Below are 21188 nucleotides of genomic sequence, written 5' to 3' on the forward strand. Positions count from 1 at the left end.
TAAACAATTTTGGGTTGAATGGATAATGGAAGGCTAGCTAAGGGTTTCATCTCCACACATGTTATACTTGCATACAAAACGATTTCCAATTGCATTTCAATAAACCATGAATTCTCAACGCCCCAAGTTAATTAGGTCCGCTTAAATTAACCTTCAGATTTTCCTAACGTTATTGAATTGGATGATTGCATACGACAACCCAAAACATTCCCCACAAGTCCCCTACATGATTGCATAATAGAGATACAAGCAAGAATCATTAAATTCTATGAAAACCATAAGCATTAACGAAGCACTTGTTACTATGATTGCATGAAACTTATGCCAAGAATTTACTTAACGCGATTGAGATCATCAACCTTTACTACTTGTGAATATAATTCCATAACGATTAGGTGAAATTTCCTTATATCCTAGCATTCAATTTATGCATGATAATTAAGCGTGCACTCTCAACCAACACACACAAATCAATGTAATTCACATAGATAAGTAAATTGAATTCACAACTTATGAAACGCAATTAGAAGTAATCAAATCATAACGCAAGCATCAACATGTATTTCGAATCCCCCCCTAGTCAAGGGGGGGTTTAGTTCCTCATTATTACAAAACAAAGATAAACAAATTTAAACATTGAAAAACAAAGGGAAGAAAGCACCTAAACGTTCCAACGATCCATGTTGGATAGCAAGCGCGTCCAAGGACTTTTCTCCTTCTCCTTGCCGCAACAACAAGGTTGGAATGATGTTGAAGGGTTGGTTATTTGGAGGAATGGATGGGAAGGGGTTTAGATATGTAGGAGAGGCAAGGAAAGGCTTGGAGAATGGTTAATTTCTGGATGATTTGAATGAGGTTGCTGCCATGGTATTTATAGGAAGAGGATGGACATGTTTAGTGCAAAAATCTGGTGGAATGAAGTAGGTAAGGCATGGCAAGGTGGAGAATTGTTGGTGAGGATAGGTTTTGAGTCATCCACTCACATGTCATGGTGAGTTAAGCATTGCATCATCCACTCAAATGTCATGGTGAGTTAAGCATTACATCATCCACTCAAATGTCATAGTGAGATAGGCATTGCATCATCACTAAAAAATCTGGTGGAAGTAAAACAAAGGGAAGGCCACGGCATTGATGAATTTTATGGGGTATGCATGGTTTTGAGTGAAGTTTTGGCCAATCCTTCTAGAAATTTATCCCTTCTTGCAACTTGTATTTGTTTCACCAGATTTTTAGCATGTTCCTAGCCTCTTTTGTCTTCAAATTCGTCCATCCATCTTGCTCATATCATATGTAATCCATTCCAAGCTCAAAACTGCTCCAAAATGCACCAAAATGCACTTTCTTGCTACCTTAGCCCTTTGGACCAACAAACACACGAAAATGGCTTAAAGTACTAAAATAACTAAGAACTAATAACGTAAATGCAAGAAAACTAGTTAACTAAGTCGCATAAATATGCGTCTATCAACTCCCTTATATTTTAGCATCAAATCCCTACATGCAAACTAAGTATGCATCCTTAATCAACACACAAGAACAAGTTATCAATCAAACAGATAAGTAAATTACATTCACGATTCAGGAAATAATAACTGGATGTAATCAATTCATATCACATATATGTTCATGACTTTGAATTCACCTCTAGCTAAAATGAATTTAGTTCCTCATGTTTGCAATTAAACAAAGACAATCTAATTTAAACATTGAAAACAAAAGATAGAATACACCTAGAAATGTTCCAACAATCCAAAGGTCTTGAATGGCAGGCATGGCTCCAAGCTCCTTTTCCTCCTTCCTTCCTTACAAAGTTGTGGCACAATTGTGTATTTTCTGATTTTTAGGTTCTTCTCTGTGTGTGGTGCTCTGAATGGTGCGGCACAATACAATTTATAGGGCAAATACGCGGCATTGTTTGTGGAGGAAAATGATTAGTTCTTAGTATTGTTTTATGACTCCTAGAAATCAAATAAGAGGTGGTTTAATATGATAAGGAATCCCCCTTGCAGCTAGAATTTTGGTATACTAGGATTAGGATAAGGTTAGGATAAGATAAGGTTAGTTTGGATAATGTTGGATAAGGTTTTGGATAATGTTGGATAAGATAAGGTTGGTTAAGATAACGCTCCTTCCTTTTAGCTAATTCCTTATCTTCCAAGTCTTGAATTAATTTCTCCATCTCTTTAGCACACTCCTAGCCTCTTTTGATCTTCAAAAACGTCCATCCACCTTGCTCCATTCATATGATGTCCATTCCAAGTCCAAAACTGCTCCAAATTGCTCCATTTTGCCTTTTCTTGCCACTTTTGCCATTTGAACCTACAAACATGCGAAAAATGGCTTAAAAGACTCTAAAAAGTAGAAACTAACTACGTAAATGCAAGGAAATAAGCTAACTAAGTCGCATAAATATGCTCCTATCAAATTCCCCCACACTTAGCTTTTGATAGTCCTCGAGCAAAACAAAACAAGCAAAACATAACCTAAACCTTCCAACATTTGCCTCAGGGATTTCCAATGAAATATGACACGTTAAAAATCACTACTCCCACAGATTTTAGCTATCCTTACCCTCGAGCTCGTACTTAGTCACAATCACCACTCACTAGCTTGCATTTAATCAATTAAAACAATGTGTGGAATGTAGTAACATGCCTTACAGAATTCACTTAATTCCTCACCAGATATCCTCTCTATTTTCACACAGATTTTCTGACTACACTCCCTATACTAAGTATATGTGAGAAGATTTATGTAAACATGTAGACTAGCACTCACATATGTTATAACAAAGAAGGCACTTTCTGGAATTATCAATGCAAGTATGTATATGATCTCATGAACGGAATGCCACTACTTAGAAGCAAGAACTAGGGATTCCATATGCTCATACCAATTTCAAACTCCACAGATTGAAACACATAACAATCAAGATAAAAGTCAAAGGGTTGTAATGGGGCTAAGGTATTGGCTAACAAGGAATGGTCAAGGATAAACAAAGGTTCTTAAAGTGATAGTATGCAAAGTAATGAAATCAACACTTAGAATTCAACTTTTGATTGCAGCATCTAACTTTAAACACAAAGGAGAAATTCATTCCGCTTTAGGGCCAGATTCAAACTTTTGGACCCTTTCTTCAACAACCAATACTTGTGAGTTCATTCTCACTTATTTCTCAACTTTTTTCCTTTCTTTTCTCAATTTTTTTTTTCTTCTTCTCGTGCCTTTTTCTTTCTTTGGCACACTAAACGTACAACCTTAAAGATTTCCAACGAAAAACCTTCCCCCACACTTGTTTTTCTACGTTATGTTAATCAAAAGGAATTCCCTCTAAGTCATGCTCCACTATTCTTTAAGAACAAGGGTATGGATAGTCCTATTCTAGGTTAGGTAGGGATAATGTAGGCTAACAAAGAAAATAGGTTAAATAAGGCTCAAATGGGTTAAACCTACAAAACATATGCAAGGGATAAGGCTTTTTGGCTCTGGTGGTAACTAAACAACTCTTTTCTTATCTTTATTATGCAATCAACTTTAACTTTGAATGAAACGGGCATGAGTTCTAATATTTGGAACTAAAATGTTGAAAAAGCATTCTAAGTAGCAACCAAGCAAAGAAATAATGGGATCATGCAACGACTTTAGAAAACAAGAATATCACAGATTAATAACTCTCCAAACAAAGAATAGGCTCAAGTCTCTCAGGGTTGTAACGTTAGTTTGAGTTCCTTCCTTCAAGCATGTTACAAAAACTGGTTTTTTTCTCTTTGTGATTACATGTGAATTCGTTAATGACAACTACAACCAAGTATTAACCAAGGAGCACATCAAACTTCCACCCATGTTTGTAATTTTCTTTAACAGTCATGCAATTAAAAACCAAATCCTCATCCTTGTGTTGGAAGGTACCCTAAGACACAAACACACAAAAACGACTCTAAAAACGACTCTTTTTGGGTTTTTCAAAACTTTTTCTCATTTTTTTTCAAATTTTCGTATTTTTCTTTCAAAACACATTAAAACTCTTTAAAACACAATAAAAATAGTGAGTAACAACTCTAGAAGTGCTAGGTGGTGAAATTTGAAGATAAGTTATGAAAAACACTTTGTTTACCCCCCCACACTTAAACCAAACATTGGCCTCAATGTTTCAAATATAGACTCACGCGAAAGCAATCAAACAACACAACTAACAAACATGACAATTATGGCAAAGTAAGCAATAAAGAGTAGGGTTAAGGAACGCAAATTTGGTTTTTGGAGCTGGAGATTCCTAGGTCTTCTTTATTTGAACGCATGGGTTGTCTCCTAAGAAGCGCTTGCTTTAACGTCTTCCAGCCAGACGATACCTCATTTTAAGCTCCACTAGGGCCCACGGCATGGAGTTGATCTTTGAATGGAAGGTGATACTTGAAATGATCTGGTAATGATTTAAATTCTAAAGTGGGTGCCTGAATCATTGAAATCAACAACATGTTAGTAGAAAATGAAATTGAAAATTGAGGAGGTGGCTCACCTGTGTCCTACGACAAGAACTCAAGGACAAACACTACTTCGGAAGTTTCAGGAATGTTGCTCTCGGCCATATTTGGTATAAGGGCAGTGACTTGTCCCATGTCACAAAATCCAACTTCAATGTTATCAACGGCAATGCATTAGCATATGCAGCAGCTATTGAGATCATGTTGAACGATAACATTGAACTCCATTCCATTGTTGAATGTCGATGTAGAACCGATTGGTCAAATTGGAAAAAAGCAATCCAAGTCGAACTCAATTCGCTTGCGAAACGTAAGGTGTTTGGACCTGTAACTTCCATCCTCCATATGTGAAGCCCGTTGACTACAAATGGGTTTTCGTTCAAAAGTGTAATGAGAAAAATGAAATTGTATGTTACAAAGCACAACTTGTTGTGCAAGGCTTCTCATAACGCCCCGGGATTGACTATGACAAAACTTATTCACCCGTTATGGATTTGATTACTTTTGCTACCTTATCAATTTGGTAGTTTCTAAAAAACTGAATATGCAGCTGATGGACGTAGTAACTGCGTATCTCTACGGGGATCTTGATACGGAAATTTATATGAAAGTTCCCAAATGACTTACATTGACTGGATCAAATATTTCCAAACCCCGAAACACGCTCTCAATTTGGCTGAGGCGATCATTCTACGGTTTGCGATTGTTGCAGTATATGTCAATAACATGAATCTTATCGGAACTCCTAAAAAGCTCACAAGAAATGCCACACACCCGAAATCGAAATTTGAGATGAAAGATCTAGGAAAGACTCGATAATGTCTCAGTCTCGAGTCAGAGCATTGTTCAAATGGAATCTTAGTACATTAATTGAACTACACCCATAAGGTGTTGCGCTATTTTAACGAGGATCAAGCGAAGCCTTCGAGTACTCCTATGGTCGTTCAATCATTAGATGCAAAACGAGATCCCTTTCGTCTAAATGAGGATGATGAAGAGATTTTGGAGCCTGAAGTTCTTTATCTAAGTACGATAGACGCTTTATTGTACTTAGCTCAATGCACTAGATCCGACATCTCCTTTGCTGTTAATCTTTTGGCAAGATACAATAATGCACCAACATGCAAACATTGGACTGGTGTTCAAGACATCTTCCATTACCTTAAGGGTACTATAGATTTGGGCTTATTATATCCCTACGAATCGTCTAGAGATGCCACACCCCATTATCTCGAATCGATTCTCGCTTTATTGGTTATGTCGACTCAGGATACTTATCTGATCCCCACAATGTGCATTCTCGCAGGTTATATCTTTACCATTGAAGGCACTGCAATCTCTTGGAGGTTAACTAAATAAACCTTAGTTGCCACTTCGTCTAACCATGCTGAAATTCTCGTCCTACATAAAGCAGCTCGGGAATGCTTTTTGTTGAGAGTAGTTGTGGGCCATATTTAAAGCTCCTGCGATCTTTACCCCGTCGTTGACGTCCTAACGATGATCTATGGAGATAATGCAACATGAATCAAACAGCTCAAGAAGGGTTACATCAAATGAGACAACACCAAGCACATTGCGCCGAAGTTCTTTTTCTCACATTAACAACAAGAGCATCAGAAGATTGAAGTCACGCAAATCTGTTCACAAGATAATTTGGCTGACCTCTTAACCAAATCTTTACCGAATACGACATTTCAAAAACTTGTTCAAGGAATAGGTATGCGTAAACTTTCTGAGTTGTAACATTGCTAGTTCTCTTTGGATTATGTCAAACTCAAGGGGAGTATCATGAAGTATACTTGCTTGATCTTAATGTACTCTTTTTTCCTATGATTAGGAGCATTTTTGCTACGATTAGGAGTGTTATAAACTTCTTATTTAAGTATGATTGTGTAAATCCTAGATCAGATTTGATTCTAGTTATTCTTTCCTATTAGGACTTGTATTCCTTCAAGGAAAATGATTTCTTCTATCTCTTATTACTATAAATAAAGGCACTATGTAGGGAAAATATCATATCTCCTACACAACCCAACAAACACATCTCTCTCCACTATCTGTCTCTGCCATGTACCCCCTTCCCCTATCAGTTAAATATAGGCCACAACAAGATTTATAGTTGCTTATATTTGTAATTACTTATATAAATAGGTTGCTATACTAATGAGATTTTAATTAGTATTCAGCCCCTAGTTATCAATCTTCTTTGACTAAGACCTTATTAATTTTTAAGTTTTTATCGAAGTCCCTTACATTAAGGGAAATTGCCAAAAATGGTCGATTTTCTTAATCTTAGGACTGAAATAAGACACATCGTCCATGCACACCATGCACAAAAGTGAAATGAAAAAAATACCCACATATAAATGTAAAAACTCACAGGTGATAACGTCATTTTTCTGATTTTGAAGAGAGAGTTGTGAGCTTTGGCTTTTTAGGTTGGCTTAGATCTGTGAGCATATTATGTGTATGTGTGTGCATGTCACTGGAAAGAGATGATTTTTTAATGGGATTTCCAGAATCTAAGTTCTGGTGAGAAGTTTGTGAATTGAAGTTTAGTGGGAGAGTGTATGTAAGATGTTCCTATGTGAGAGATTTGCAAACCTTGGCCACCACTAACGCCATTGAGATTATATATGCCTGTGTACTCCTATGCATTTATGAGTTAACCAGGATCGTTAGTTATGTGGGCATTGGCTCTGGAATCTAGAAGCCAGCTTGTTGGAGCAGTGGGTGCTTGGGCTACACGGTGGGACTGAGCAGCAAGGGTCGTGAGGCGAGTACTAGGAACACGACTTTCATAGAAAGTGTTCATGCAATTGTAACAATCGATCACAGAATGCCCATTTCGGCAACATATTTGGCACTTGAGTGGTGGACAGTCAGCAAATGAGGGACCTGCACCGAGAACACCTGGACATCCTTGATGAGAACCTGCAGCATTTCCATTAGGGCGAGGATCAAAACCACCTCGAGAAGGGACACCGGCTCAACCTCCACCGTATGCAAAACTGGTAGGTACATGAACCCTACATCCTCGGTTGGCAGCCATGGCAGTTATGGTAGGAACAGGAGTATCTCCAGACAAAGTGAATGTGAAATGGTGGGTTCAGCACTAAGGAGCAGTGTTTCCAAAGCTGCATAAGAAATAAGGGTTTCTCGGGCTTGTATGGATGCCATAGTATTTTCATACAAGGGTCCGACATTGTTCATTATCGTAGCAATTAAATCAGCATCAAACATAGGAGAACAATATAAAGCTAATTGATCAGCCAAAGTATTAATTTTATCTAGAAAATCGGTAATGCTAAGATCACGACGACGAAGGTTGAGAAGTTATCCACGAAGTTGAATAACTTGATTGTGAGAAAAGGGTGCATACCTTTCCTGCAAAGCTTTCCAAGCCTCGATAGCACTAACACACTTGACGACAACATGCGTGACATGAGGGAGAGAGTGAACTGGAGAGCCATAAGAGCACCATCTGGTCTTGCTGAATCCAGGGTTCAAAAAAAGGGTTGATGTCGTCAATAAGTTGACCTTCATCATTCAGCAAAAAAAGCGTGCGGACATTTTGACGTTCTGTCAACAAAAGGCATCAGACTTCGACTTCGAAGTAATGGAACAAATTGTGCTCGCCACAAAGGGTAGTTGTGACGATCAAGTTTCAAAGGAAGGAAGGCAGAAACATTGGTGAGAGGAGTGGCAGCGGAAGAGGCCATTGTGTGTGAGAAAGAAATGTTGTCGTTAGACTATTAAGAGGTTGATACCATATAAGAATTGTGCACGATAGTTTGAGCGTATTGTATTAATGTTTATATAGAGATTACAAGTAGAGTTTGAGTGAAGAAAAAACTCTTCAAAAACAAACCAAGATAATTGACAGATAATACAATTAACAATCTATTTGAATTCAAAATCATTCAACAGCCAAAGGATGGGACTGTTGAGAAGTTTTAGCTAAGCCTTCCTGTTGACTGATTTCGTTGTGATCTCCAGTGAGTTTTGTGGCGAGAAGCTTTGATTTCAAACTTGGTTTATCAAGAAGGATAAGGATTAGTACCATCGATATCATCATCATTAACCTTAAGCTTAGGTGTGTAGACAGGATGCCATGTTTCACTGGCAATGTGGAAAACCACGAACTCAGATGGTTAAAGCCACATATCGAAATCAGAATACAACCGTAACAAACAGCATACCCCATAACCTCCACGTAAGACTGTCACGTTTTCTGACCATTTTTGGAAAAGGATTGAGACGCTCCCGGGTATCCTTCTTTGGGATCATAACAACAACACATTTGTCATATGGGGGAAGGATGCTGGATCAGTAAGATTACAAAGCTTTCCATACGCAGCGAAAGTAAAGATGCTTCCTTAAATGCTGATCCCCCCTAATTTGTTCCAAGGATTTTGTGTTCATGTCGAAAGTCTACATATCGTGCCGGTCTTCATCGGGGACCATATCTCGATTAGGCCCTGGAATTGGCAACAGGTATAACATGGAGGGGATGCCGAACCTCACACCGTCCAATATAATATTATTCTGGGACTGGGACTGGGAACTGAGATGAGTTATTCGGATCGAAGAACTGTTTGAGAAAAATTAGAGTGCACAACTCTAACTTTGATGGGCACCAAGTTGACATCTTTGGCAGCAAAGGAATGTTTTTTTTCTTATACTATGTTTGAATGAAGAAATTTAAGATTACTAAGGAATTTTAAAATAACTGAAATTGAAATGATGAGATTTTATTTTCTAGAATTTGTGAATTTTTATGTTTGATTAACCTATTTATATAGAATTGAATACGGAATTTGTTATTTTTAAACTCTCAATCATAGAATTTGGGAAATGGCATCTATTTACATGGAATTTAAACTTGGAAAGTAGAGGTCCCAAATTCCAAGATTTTTTTTTCTAAGCAAAAATTCTAAATTTATATGTTTATGAATTCAAACAAAAGAATTGGTGCATGTCAATTTATAAATTCTAACTTCTATCCAAGTTCCAAGTTTATTTCTCTCATCTAAACATTGTTTATGGTTTGTGCAGTGGAGTGTTCAGGAAGTGGCTTTGTTTTCACACTAAGGTTTTGTTCTCTATATGAAGGAAGCCAACACATGAAGTGGAGGACAATTAAACAACCAAACAAATATCTAGAAAACCAAAGTTGGAAACTTGTAATTTCAAAGCTCCTTTTATTTCAAAGCGTTATTCAATATTGCAACCTCTTTAATTGCTTTCAATTAAAGTCAAAACCCTCTTTCAATCGTCGTAGCTTTGTCGTCTTTGTAAGTATTCCTCTTTATATGTACCTCTTGTAATAGCTATTTGCATTTCAATACAATCTCAATTTGAATCATTATTGTCATTTCAATACAAAGGACTTGAGCAATTTCTCTCTCTTTACCATTTACATATTGTGAGAGCTATCTACATAAAAAAAGCACTTATCATATGCAAAGAAAGAACCTAAGTTGAGCCTCTCTCATTCAATGGCACAATCTTTTGGTTAGAAGTCAAGTAAACACAATCTCCATCACTCAAATCCTGTCTATTAACGGTAACTAGCACTACTACAAAAGTGGCTTACTGTGTCGGAGACTGATGGCGGTTTTATACAATGTATTGTCAGGTAAGACATTTTCAACAGCCTATTTAGATGATGTCGGATAACAAAGCAGTATTGTCGCTAATAACCGACAGGACTTGCTTTTTGATTTTTAAATATTTTCAAACTTGCGTCGGATAGCTTAATGTCGGCATTAATGTCACTTATAACCGACATGACTTGCTTTTTATTTTTAAATATTTTCAACCTTGGCAGTACTGTCGCTTATAACCAACATGACTTGCCCTTTGTTTTTTTAAATATTTTCAAACTAGCGTCAGATAGCGTAATGTAGGTTTTATCCGTCGAAATTGGCATGAAATGTTTGGGCAGGAATTTCCCGCTAGTTTTGCACGTGGAATTGGGCAGAGTGATGTCAGTGTGCGCATAGTAATGTCGGTTTTAACCGATGGAATTAATATATGTTCTCAGTTTTGTTCGACACTAGTTTTCTACCCTAAATAAAAGCCTTCTCTTCCCCCATTTCATGCGCCGCTTCTCCCTCCTTGTTTTCTCCTTCACTTACCTTCAAAACAACACCGCTCTTCCTTCATCTCCCTTCACCCTAACTTCAAAGCATCCCCATGGCTTTCTTTCCACTACTCGTCAAAACTTTCAATCTCTTTTTTCTTTATTTATTTTCCGAAAGAAAGAAAAAAAACCATCTTTGCAAAAATTCTTTTAATTTTTCTCTAGAATTCTTTCCCATACCTAAAATTTTCTTTTTGGGTTAGGTTCTCAGGTCGCGAATTTAAAAAGGTTTTAGCTTTCAAAGGAGGTGGATATTGGTTCTACATCAGCAACAGGTGGCGTCGCAGTGGAGTAGCTGCTCGACAAGAATCCTTACAACTCTGACATCCTTTCCGATCTCGAAAATTACGTCAACGAGCAGGTATGCATTTCTGTCTCTTTATTGATGGAAATCGATACTTGGGTTTGATTAATTTCAATTGAATGACTTGTAATTTGGTTGTTTTAGGTTTCTTCACAAATCGATACTTGGGTTTAATGTCAATCTATGCCTTTTTTACCTCTATCAGGTAAATTTGAGAGTTGATTTTTTGTTTTTCTTTTAGATTGGATTTTGGTTTAGAGTCAATGCATAAGTGATTTTTTTTTTACTGTGTTTTGTTTTGATTTGAAAATTATTGCAAAAGTGAAATTTTTTTGATTTGAAAATCCCTAGTTTTTTGCAAATTCGCTTAACTGATCTTGAATTTTCTTAGTTTATTTTTGTATTAGAATCCATAATTTATTGCGAAGCTGGACTTTGTTAGTTGGCTTTCAGTTTATATTCTATGATTTATTGAAAATTTGAACTTTGTTAAATTAGTTTGTGTTTTTAGATTCCGTTAATTATTTAATTTATTTAATCAAAAACTTGAATAGGCTTTTTATATATTTTTATTATTATTAATGGTTAGTGGTGTCGGTTATGAGCGACACAAATCTGCTTTTTGTTATCCGACGTGAGTCTCACACTACTATCCTTTTTTTATTTAATATAGCTTTCCTTTTTCTTGGCGGATTAAAGGAACTAACCGACAACAAAAGGCTTTTCGTGACGCTAGCGATGGTATTGGTTCTTTTATCCAACATTACACAACTTTATGTCGGATTTTTTCCTAAATATCCAACATAAATGGGCTTTTCTTTCACTTTTTAAAATGACACTACTGGGTACTTTTGTAGTAGTGTAGTAGTAGCATGCTCGCACTCAAATCTTGTCAATTAAGCACAAGCCACGTGAAGCTTTGCAATGCATCATTTATATGCAAAGAAATTTACATGTCTACAAATGCCCCCACTTTAAGGCGCGTTGTAGGCATGTGCTTGTCACATGTAAGAAACGTGTTTTAAAGTCCTGCAATGTGAATGCTCTAACTCAAAGGTCGTCGAGACTTGATCTTGAATTAGTTTGCTTCTTCAAGGGCCGTAGAGGCATATTTCTCGAACGAAACATTTCTTCATGGGCCATTGAGGCTTGGTCTTGAATAGAGGTGATGAATTTTGTGAAGGGCTATTGAGGCGTATTTTTTGAACGAAACATTTCTTCATGGGCCGTGGAGGCTTGGTCTTGAATGAAATGAAACTTTTCTTCAAGAGCTGTAGAGGCTTGATCTTGAAAGAAATGAAACTTGTTTCTTCAAGGGCCGTAGAGGCTTGATCTTGAAAGAAATTTTGAAAATGGATAAATCAACACATACTTCTTATGTGTATTTGATTTCCTATAATCTCTAACAAAATACATTTGGCGCATTTTGAATTTTTCCTTGTGGTTGTAGGAAAAATGTTTTTTTTCTTCCTTTGATAGGAATCCTCTTCAATTTTGATAACGAAGGTGACTTCCTTCAAAATGTTGGAAACCTTTTGTGATTTCCTTCAAGGTTTTGGAGAGATTCAATTCTTGTCCTTTGATGAGTAGGATGTGCATTTTTCATTTCCATTTTTTTTTCTTCCCATGGCAAGGGGGAAATTTTTTTTGTTTCTTGTTTTGATTTCCCATGGCATGAAGGAGGGATATTTTTCCTTTCTTCTCTTGATTCCATGGCAAGGAATGAGTTTTCCTTCCTTGTTTTGATTTTCCCATGGCAAGGAGGTTTTTTAACTTTCCCTTTTTTGTTTTGGGAAACATGTCTTTTGACTTGCACGCCCAATTTGAGGTCGATTTCTTTCTTGGAAAATTCTTAAAAATATGGGAAATGTAGCTTTATCCCTTATCTTTTCAAGCATATATCGTACATAACTAGGAAAAATCGGGAAAGCCTTAAACTTTGCATTTTCCTATAGCTGAGCAATTTCTGACGGGAAAGCAATTTATGCGAGAATGACTTTGAAAACTGGAATGTTTGGCTTTAGGGAAAATTATGAAATTTGAAATCAATGATCCTTAGCCACTTAGATTCCTTCTCTAATTGGCCTTGCATCAAAACACTTTCGGAAAGTTAAATTATCACAAAACACATCCTGCCTATGCAGATTGGCTAAAACTTGCCATTTTTCTTGGAATTTGCTTCCTTATTTTGGTGGGAATGTACTTCCCTTATTTTCCTTTTGCTATTTGGGTATGTATTTCCCTTATAGCATTGGGAAGCAATTGACCCCTATAGATAGGACCATTGGATGTGTATTTTTTTACACACACAATTGCTTGTTGTGGACTACCTTGAAGCTTTTGCCATGGGTTTACTGCTGCTGCCGTGCCCAATAGCTGCTGCTTGGAGCTTGTTGCCGTGCATCACTTTTATCATGTGGGGTAGTGCCTTTTGGTCACAACTTTCCTCCGGAGGGGGGTGACGTAGTCGTGCCTCTTACCGCTGCTTGGAGCTTGTTGCCGTGCGTCACTTGTACTGTCTGGGGTAGTGCCTTTTGGTCATGACTTTCCTCGGGGGGTGACATAGTCGTGCCTCTTGCCGCTGCTTAGAGCTTGTCGTCATGCATCACTTTTACCATGTGGGGTAGTGCCTTTTGGTCATGACTTTCCTCGATGAGTGACATAGTCGTGCCTTTTGCCATTGCTTGGAGCTTGTCGTAGTGCGTCACTTTTACCGTTGTGGGGTTGTGCAAAAGACTGCAACATTTTTACGATGTGTAGTGCCTTTTGGTCACAACTTTCCTCGGTGGTGACGTTGGCTTGCCCCTTACCATCGTTGCCGCTGTCGTGTCCTGCAATTGCTGCTTAGAGCTGCTCACTTTGCTATGCTTGATCAAGCTTTGTAGCTGATTTCCTTTATCATTGTGACTTCATTAACATCATCCCTTGACGCTCACGAGGTTAGTCTCACATATCTTTTGTTTTGGAGAAAAGAAATATTTTTTTTCTTTTCTTATCGTGCCCTACTCTTGCTTATGTTGCCTTGTTTATTTTGTTGCAGCTATGGTATTTTTCAAGTGTTTCAAGGACAATACCATCACCATTCTTGCAAAGGAAGGTGATTCGTGAGATAGGGGAACAACGTTGAAGCTTCGTACGCCGTTGACTGGACCTAAGGCACTTGTTCTTCCTGTAAAAGACAACTCAATGCACATTAAGTCATGGTCTTATGAGGTGTCTTGGGATGTGACTAACTTTGGTCAATCAACTACATAGAAAAAAGCATGTACGTCGAAGTTTCTTGTTTTGAACCCTTCGCATCATGTTCGTGATAATTCACCGGCTTTGTTTAAGCTTCTTGGTGATCACATCCATAGCGGAGCTGTGGCTTAGAGTAGTGCCTTGTCGACTACTGGAGAAGCCTCTTATGTTAAGTTTTACTGAGAGTGGCTTGAAGATGTCCTGAGCCGATCCAAAGATGTCCTTACTAACGTGGGCCTTTATCACGCTATGTACGCATCTTTGTTCAGCTACGATCGCTATCATTCTGTTCTTCATGCGGTCTTCGAGCATTGGTGTTCAGCAACTAACACACTTCACATAACTCAAGGGGAGATGTCGATTTCACTTTGGGATCTCCACAAGATAGGAGGCTTACCGATCTAGGGGAAATTTTATGACGAGGTTGTTCTTAGCATGGAGGAGTTTTCTCATCGCAACAGCCAAGGATTGCCTTCAAGTTACCGCTATTTATTTTGGGCATATCAAAAGCTTTCCCAGAAGGCTCAGGGTAAGTTAAGCGTAAAAATTTCTTCATGAATCTGATTTTGGTACTGGGATGCCATGAAGTACAAGAGGCATTCGAAGAAAAGTGGCCACAACAAGACAACCAGGCTAAAGGGAGACTCGGATCTGTCAGGTGTTATTGGTCAAGCTAGGTGCCGTATTCCTATTGAGTTGAGAGCATTTAAGGATCTTGGCATAGCGCCAGAGCACTTGGAAGAATCTTACCTAGCCGCTCTCTTAGCTTGTTGGCTTTGTAAGTTTGTTTTCCCTAAAGATGACATCAACCTTATTCGTCCCAAAGTCTTTAAAGTTGCTAGCAAGATGGCTACAGGTGAATCCTTTAGTCTTGCTATTCCAGTCTTAGCCAACATTTACAACGGCTTAAGTGTTGTTTCAAACTCGGCAAGCACCGAAGATCGTGTTGCGGTACTTCCCTACCACTATGTGTACGATTGGTTAGGTGAGTACTTCAACACTCATTTTTCTTCATCGGTTTCAAAAAAACTAAGGCCTTCTTCACCAATTTTAGTCAAGCCAAGGCCTTTGATGATGAAGTATTATGGCGTGCTTTCCGTGAAGAATTTTGATGATTTACAAGCACAAGCATTGTTTAGAAGTTGTAACAGCTTGAGGATGGACCACGTAGCGAGAGTTGGCTCGGCGTGGCGAGGCCTCATAGATGATTTGCACCTTCATTCTTCTGATTTGTCCTATCTTACAAGTCTTCGCTCGAGATATGTTTCTTTACGGCAAGGATACGGATGCATTGATCAGCCCTATAGCCCTCACTGTTTTAGCAGGCAATTTGGTTTTGTCCTGTGCCAGGCAAACGGAAGGAAGACACACAACTGACATCCTTACAAGCCATGTATATGCAATGGGAATCTTGTACCCATTCATGCACAAATGCTTCCATCACCCATGCAGCCAAGGACAAGTTTAAAAACAAATCGATGGCCCATGCCTACGTAGGCTTGTGATAAAAGGTACACTATGAAGAATTGGGGGGCAGCATGTGGCACCAATTCTTCTCATTCACACAATGATGCGCCAGGAAAAGGTTGTCTTGTAGTTCCTACGCAGTTGACGCCTCTCGATTGTGCAAGTGTAGCTCATTTGCATCTTACGGCTTTAGTTCCTCAACGTATGTGGCCGTCTTCTCACCATCCAGATGCTTCTGAAGATGAGGGTGACGAAGTTGATTCGCATGAAGATGAGCTTGTTTTGTAAAAGCAACAACAGGTTTTAAACAAGCGACCGTGCTAAGGGGATTTGGATGATAACGACATAAATTTCCTTCATAAGAAGAAAAAGGTGTTTGATCCTCCTTAGTTTGACTCGTCGAACATGGGTGTTCATTCCTATATGGAGATACTATTTGGAGGTGATTTTCGTACGGCCGAAGAGATTGGGGATCCCCCTGGTGCAGAGCTTATTCCAAATTCGCCAAGTTGCCCAAGCTTGCCGTGTGTAGGTGGCGGTGTGCAAGAGCCCGTCATGCGTCCAACACCTTTGCCGGCTAGCTCTGAGATCTCTTTAAAGGGGTTGAGTCTTAGTGGCACTGAGCAGCTTATCCATCATATTAACCTTTGCACAACCATGGATATCAAAAGCCATATTGAGAAAAGGATTTTAAAGTGTCCGTTAAAGGACCTTGCTTTGCTTGAGGAAGACTTATTGAAGCTTGTTTTTACGATTGACCATTTTAACGTTGATTCTTCACTCTTGAAAGCCAAGATTGCCGAATTTATGGCTACCTCAACTACGTATTCTTCCTTGCATGTTGTTACCTTGAAGAAATTGAGTCCAGAGTTTAGGGCTCAACAACTTGCGGCAATAGACTTATCAATTGCCCAAGCTCGGTCTTCTCAGCAAGCTGCTTCAAAAGGTTATCAAGTCATAGAGACTTCCTTGTCTTCTGTCCAGGCACGACTAGAAGCATAGGAGCGTGGGTGAGAGCAGTTGGAAATCGAAGCATCACAACTTCAAGGTGTTTTCTCGAAGCAGGAAACTACATTTTCCCATCATCAAGAGGAGGTTTTACGCTTAAAGCAGGAGAAGGGTGTGGCCATGGAAGTGCCCACCTTGTCTTTTACCAATATACAGACTTTGAAAACTTTGGAAAACTTGCTTGAAGATCGTCGCCGTGGTTTTAGAGACATAGTTTTCAAGTAGTATCTTCCATCCTTTGTACTTTAGGCCTTCTTTGTTTTTGTTGTTTTTGTAATAAGGTTTTGTAGCCAAATTCTTCCTTTAAAGAAATAAAGTATTCATATTTCAAAGTGTTGGTGTTTTTGTTGATGATGTGACTGTACTTAAAGTTTTTGAAGTTTCAAGTTGCCTACATACCCTCGGTTGATGAGGGATCAAGTCATGACGTAGTTAAAGTGAGTGATGAGTTTTGACAATTTGATGGTGGTTTTTTTATGATGATTTTTGTTTTGTTTTTGTTTTTCCTTACTCAGTTTATGCTCTTGTGGGCTAGGAGCTTTGGGTGTCATCTTTTAAGCTCGTGTGAACAATGAGCATTGTGCCATGTGCAGTTTACGCTTACGTAGGTGAGGAGCTTTGTGCCATGTGCAGTTTAGGCTCGTGCAGGCGAGGAGTGTTGTGTGTTTTCCTTAGGGGTAATAGCGCTTCAAGAATCTGCAATTAATTGGGCCTATCTTCAAGCCATCTTCCGCCATGATTAAGTAAGCACCGTTGGTGTAGACCTCTTGTATTACATAAGGTCCATCCCACTTTGATGTGAATTTGCTTTTTGTCATGTGAGTTGTGATAATGGGCCTTAGTAATGCCAAGACAAAATCTCTAGTTTGGAAAGACATTGGGCGGATCTTCTTGTTAAATGCCTTGGATAACCATGCTTGGCAGCACTCCAAGTGTTGTTGAGCTTCAAGCCACCTTTCGTTGAGTACTTCCAACTCTTAAAGTTACAGCTTTGCGTTTTTCTCTTTAGTTAAGCTTTCTTGTATAGCCATCCTTAGTGAAAGGATTTGATTTTCGAGTGGCAGAATAGCTTCTACACCATATATGAGAGAATAAGGCGTCGCTTGGGTAGGAGTTCTATGTGTTGTCCTATATGACAAAAGTGCTTCACTTATTCTTTTGTGTCAGTCTCTCTTGTTTGGCCGATCACCTTCTTCAGGAGGTTGCACAGCGTTTTGTTGAATGCTTCTACAAAACCATTGGTCAGAGCATGATGCATAGAAGACTTGTGATGCTTGAACTTGTATTTTTGCAAAGCTTGTCAACGAGTATGTTAGAGAACTATTTTTCGTTGTCAGTTATGATGTAGCGAGGCACTTCATATCGATAGATGATATGCTCCTTGATGAAGCGGAATACAGTTTCCTTCTTAACTTCCCTTAGGGGTATGGCTTCAGCCCATTTGGGGAAGTAATTCATTGTGGCTAGGATGTAGGTTTCTTTGGCAGACAACTTTGGTGTGATTGGTCCCACGACGTCTAATCCCCACGTATCAAATGGCCATGAAGCAATCGTTGAGTGTAATGGCTCAGGCAATTGATGTATGAAGTTGGCATGAAATTCGTAGGTTTGGCACCTTTCGGCATGTTCTAGGCAAATCCTTCACCATGCTTGGCCAGTAGTAGCCCATCCTTTTGAGCTGGAAGTGCATCTTTGGTCTAGACTGATACGATCTGCATACGCCTGAGTGTGCTTCTTCCATGGCTTGATTAGCTTCTTCCTCACCTAGGCATCTTAGAAGTAATCCTGCAAAAAAGCATCGATTGAGTGCTCCGTTGTAATAGAGGAAGCGAGGTGCTCGTCGACGTATTTCAGAGCGGTGTCTAAGATCGTCCAAAAGCTTTCCATGCCCCAAGTAGTCGATCAGTGGTTGTCTCCACTCTTCAGTGTTGACTGGAAATACTAAGATGACATTTGTATCATCTAATAGCATTTCAGTGATAGGTGGGATCACCCATCTTTGGCAAATTGGCACTTCTGTGGCTTCTTCTTCTCCTAGTGCCATACTTGAAGCTAAGTTAGCAAGAGCATTTGCCATTTGATTTTCTTTTCTTGGCACATGTTCTAGCGTCACGGCCTCGAACTTTCATAGTAGTTGAGTTGCTAGCCGGAAGTATGGGACAAGATCATTTTTCCTCACTTCATATTCAATCAAGAGTTGATTGATTATGAGCTTGGAGTCGCCATATACTTGTGATTTCCATGTCAGCCACCATTTGGAGTTTGATAATTAGTACTTGGTATTCAGCGACGTTGTTGGAGCATAGCTCGCTTAACCAAACGAAATAGGGTAGTATTTGTCTTTGTAGTGACATGAATACTACTCTTGCCCCTGGTCCGTCTACTCGTGTGGATCCGTCAAAGAACATTGTCCATGTTGGGAAGATGTTGATGTAGAACACCTCCTCGTTAGGCAAGTCATTTGAGATTTTCCAATCGGCTGGGATTGGATGATCAGCAAGGAAGCTGCTAACACTTGTCCCTTGATGGCTTTAGCTGGAACATAGATGATCTCGTATTGATTGAGAAGCAATGCCCATATTTCTAGTCGCCCTGTCAAAACTGGCTTGGACATGATGTATTTGACTAGGTCAACTTTGGCGACCAAGTGGATGGTGTAAGCATGTATATAGTGTCTGAGCTTTTGGACAGCAAAGATTAAGGCAAGGCATATTTTCTCGATTGGGGTGTAGTTGAGCTTGGCCCTAATAAGGGTTCTACTTAGGTAGTAGAGTGCTCTTTGAAGGAAAAATTTTGTCCTAGTTAAGAACAAGTATGAACATTTGAATACACATGCAAGCTATCAACACTTTAAAGTAGGCATGCATCCAAAAACAATTCATAAAACCCATGACTTTCAAAGCCTAGTATATGGTGAACCAAAATAAACTCTTTAACAAAATTAAAGAGAAGTAAAGATTTAGTGATTCTTTACCCTTGAAGCTCATCCTTGTTTACACAAGGGATTCACCCAAGTGGAGGGCCTTCAAGTCACCTACAAGCTCCTTGAATCCTCCTTGTGTTTTCCTCCCTTTAGTTCTCCTTTGATGATTAGAGGAAAAAGGATTTGTTCTCCAAAAACATCAAAAGCTTGATGTCTCTAAGTCTCTTCACCAAGGTTGTATATTGTGAAGATGATATGGATGACTTAGAGAGATTTTAGATGCTAGTAAAAATCCTCTAAGTGGCCGGCCTCTATGTAGAAAAAGAGAGAAAATGTTTCACCCAATTTCTATTAGAAAACCCTAATGAGAAAATTGCTATAAAGTTCCTTTTATAACATTTTCTTTGGTGAGTGGCAAACTTGTAATTAAGCAAGCTTGCCCATTCACCCTAATGGCCGGCCTCTCCTTGTTATTGGGCTAATTTGCCCATTTTGTTTTAGTTGTCATACAACTTAAACATAATGGGCCTTGTGGACCAAAACACTTTTGGGCCCCGAAACCCAAAACCAACATATAAGCCCAATACGAACTTTTCGTATAATTAATTAACTAATTAATTAATCTTGACCATTCTTCAATTAAACCATTTAATTGCTTATCCATTTCATATAATTTCTTCACTAACATCCTTATGTGGTGTGCGATCCATTAGGTTCCAATTAGCGAGGCAGTGGGCGATGTTACTCTTAACGATCGATTGTGAATTGAAACCACATTTCAATTCTCCCTTAAGATTAGTTGTTTGCTAATCTTCAGGGCTTCCACAAACCATGAGTGACACCTAGCAGCATATCATGGTTACCCAAGCTAAGTAGAATTGGTTGGAGAACCTATCCAGTTACAACTACAATGCAATACGGTCCTTCTCTAATACAATACTCTTAATCACATTGTTTAAGTGATAGTTTGTTTCATGTCTACTATCCAATGTGATACTTTCCTATATGACTCCTTTGAATATGATTTGGAACAAACTTCCTAAGTCATATTCATATGCTTTGGCCAAAGACTTTAGAATCATATCTTAGAGTATTCTCCTTCCACCATGGAAGGTTAGAGATCCCTTGTTGTGCATTCATATGCCTACATGACTAGATAGCTTGACCCCAACAATGCCGTGGACAATCCGAAGGAATGCCATTGACATGATCAAAGATCAAGGACCTAACCATTAGACATCTATGATGCCTCAGGTCAAATGATTACTTTGCATATTGCAACTTTAGAGTTCATACATGACATGTATGTTCGAACTCTCTTTTGATCGACGTTCAGTGTACTCGATTACTCTTTCGAGCACCTATGTGTTTGTCTCAGTGTCCAACACCAAATGACTTGAGACTAGTTCATACTCACGTTTGAGTCAACATAACACATACTAACCTTAGCGGATTGTCAATGCCCAATTGGCAATCCTATGGCTAGGAACGTTTTAGGAATGAACATAAGAGAGAGGTCTCGATAATCTAACTCATTAGATCACTTCTCTCTTAGAACAAATACATTCCTTGGATTCTCTTATTGCTTAAACACATGATACAATAAATAATGAT

General features: G+C 38.7%; 1 protein-coding gene across 1 annotated transcript; it reads right to left on the reverse strand.

Moving 5' to 3' along the window:
* Window positions 1–18218: 18218 nt before the first annotated feature.
* LOC139198046 (uncharacterized) lies at window positions 18219–18728 on the reverse strand. Its single transcript, XM_070826291.1, has one exon. It carries the CDS (start codon window positions 18726–18728, stop codon window positions 18219–18221), a length of 510 nt encoding a protein of 169 aa, XP_070682392.1.
* Window positions 18729–21188: the final 2460 nt, after the last annotated feature.

The sequence above is a fragment of the Malus domestica genome, chromosome 08 (assembly GCF_042453785.1).
Source record: "Malus domestica chromosome 08, GDT2T_hap1".
Classification (NCBI taxonomy): domain Eukaryota; kingdom Viridiplantae; phylum Streptophyta; class Magnoliopsida; order Rosales; family Rosaceae; genus Malus; species Malus domestica.

Bases quoted from the DNA above. Each gene is read 5' to 3' on its own strand.
- LOC139198046 (XM_070826291.1), bottom strand. From the start codon at position 18,728: ATGGCAAATGCTCTTGCTAACTTAGCTTCAAGTATGGCACTAGGAGAA.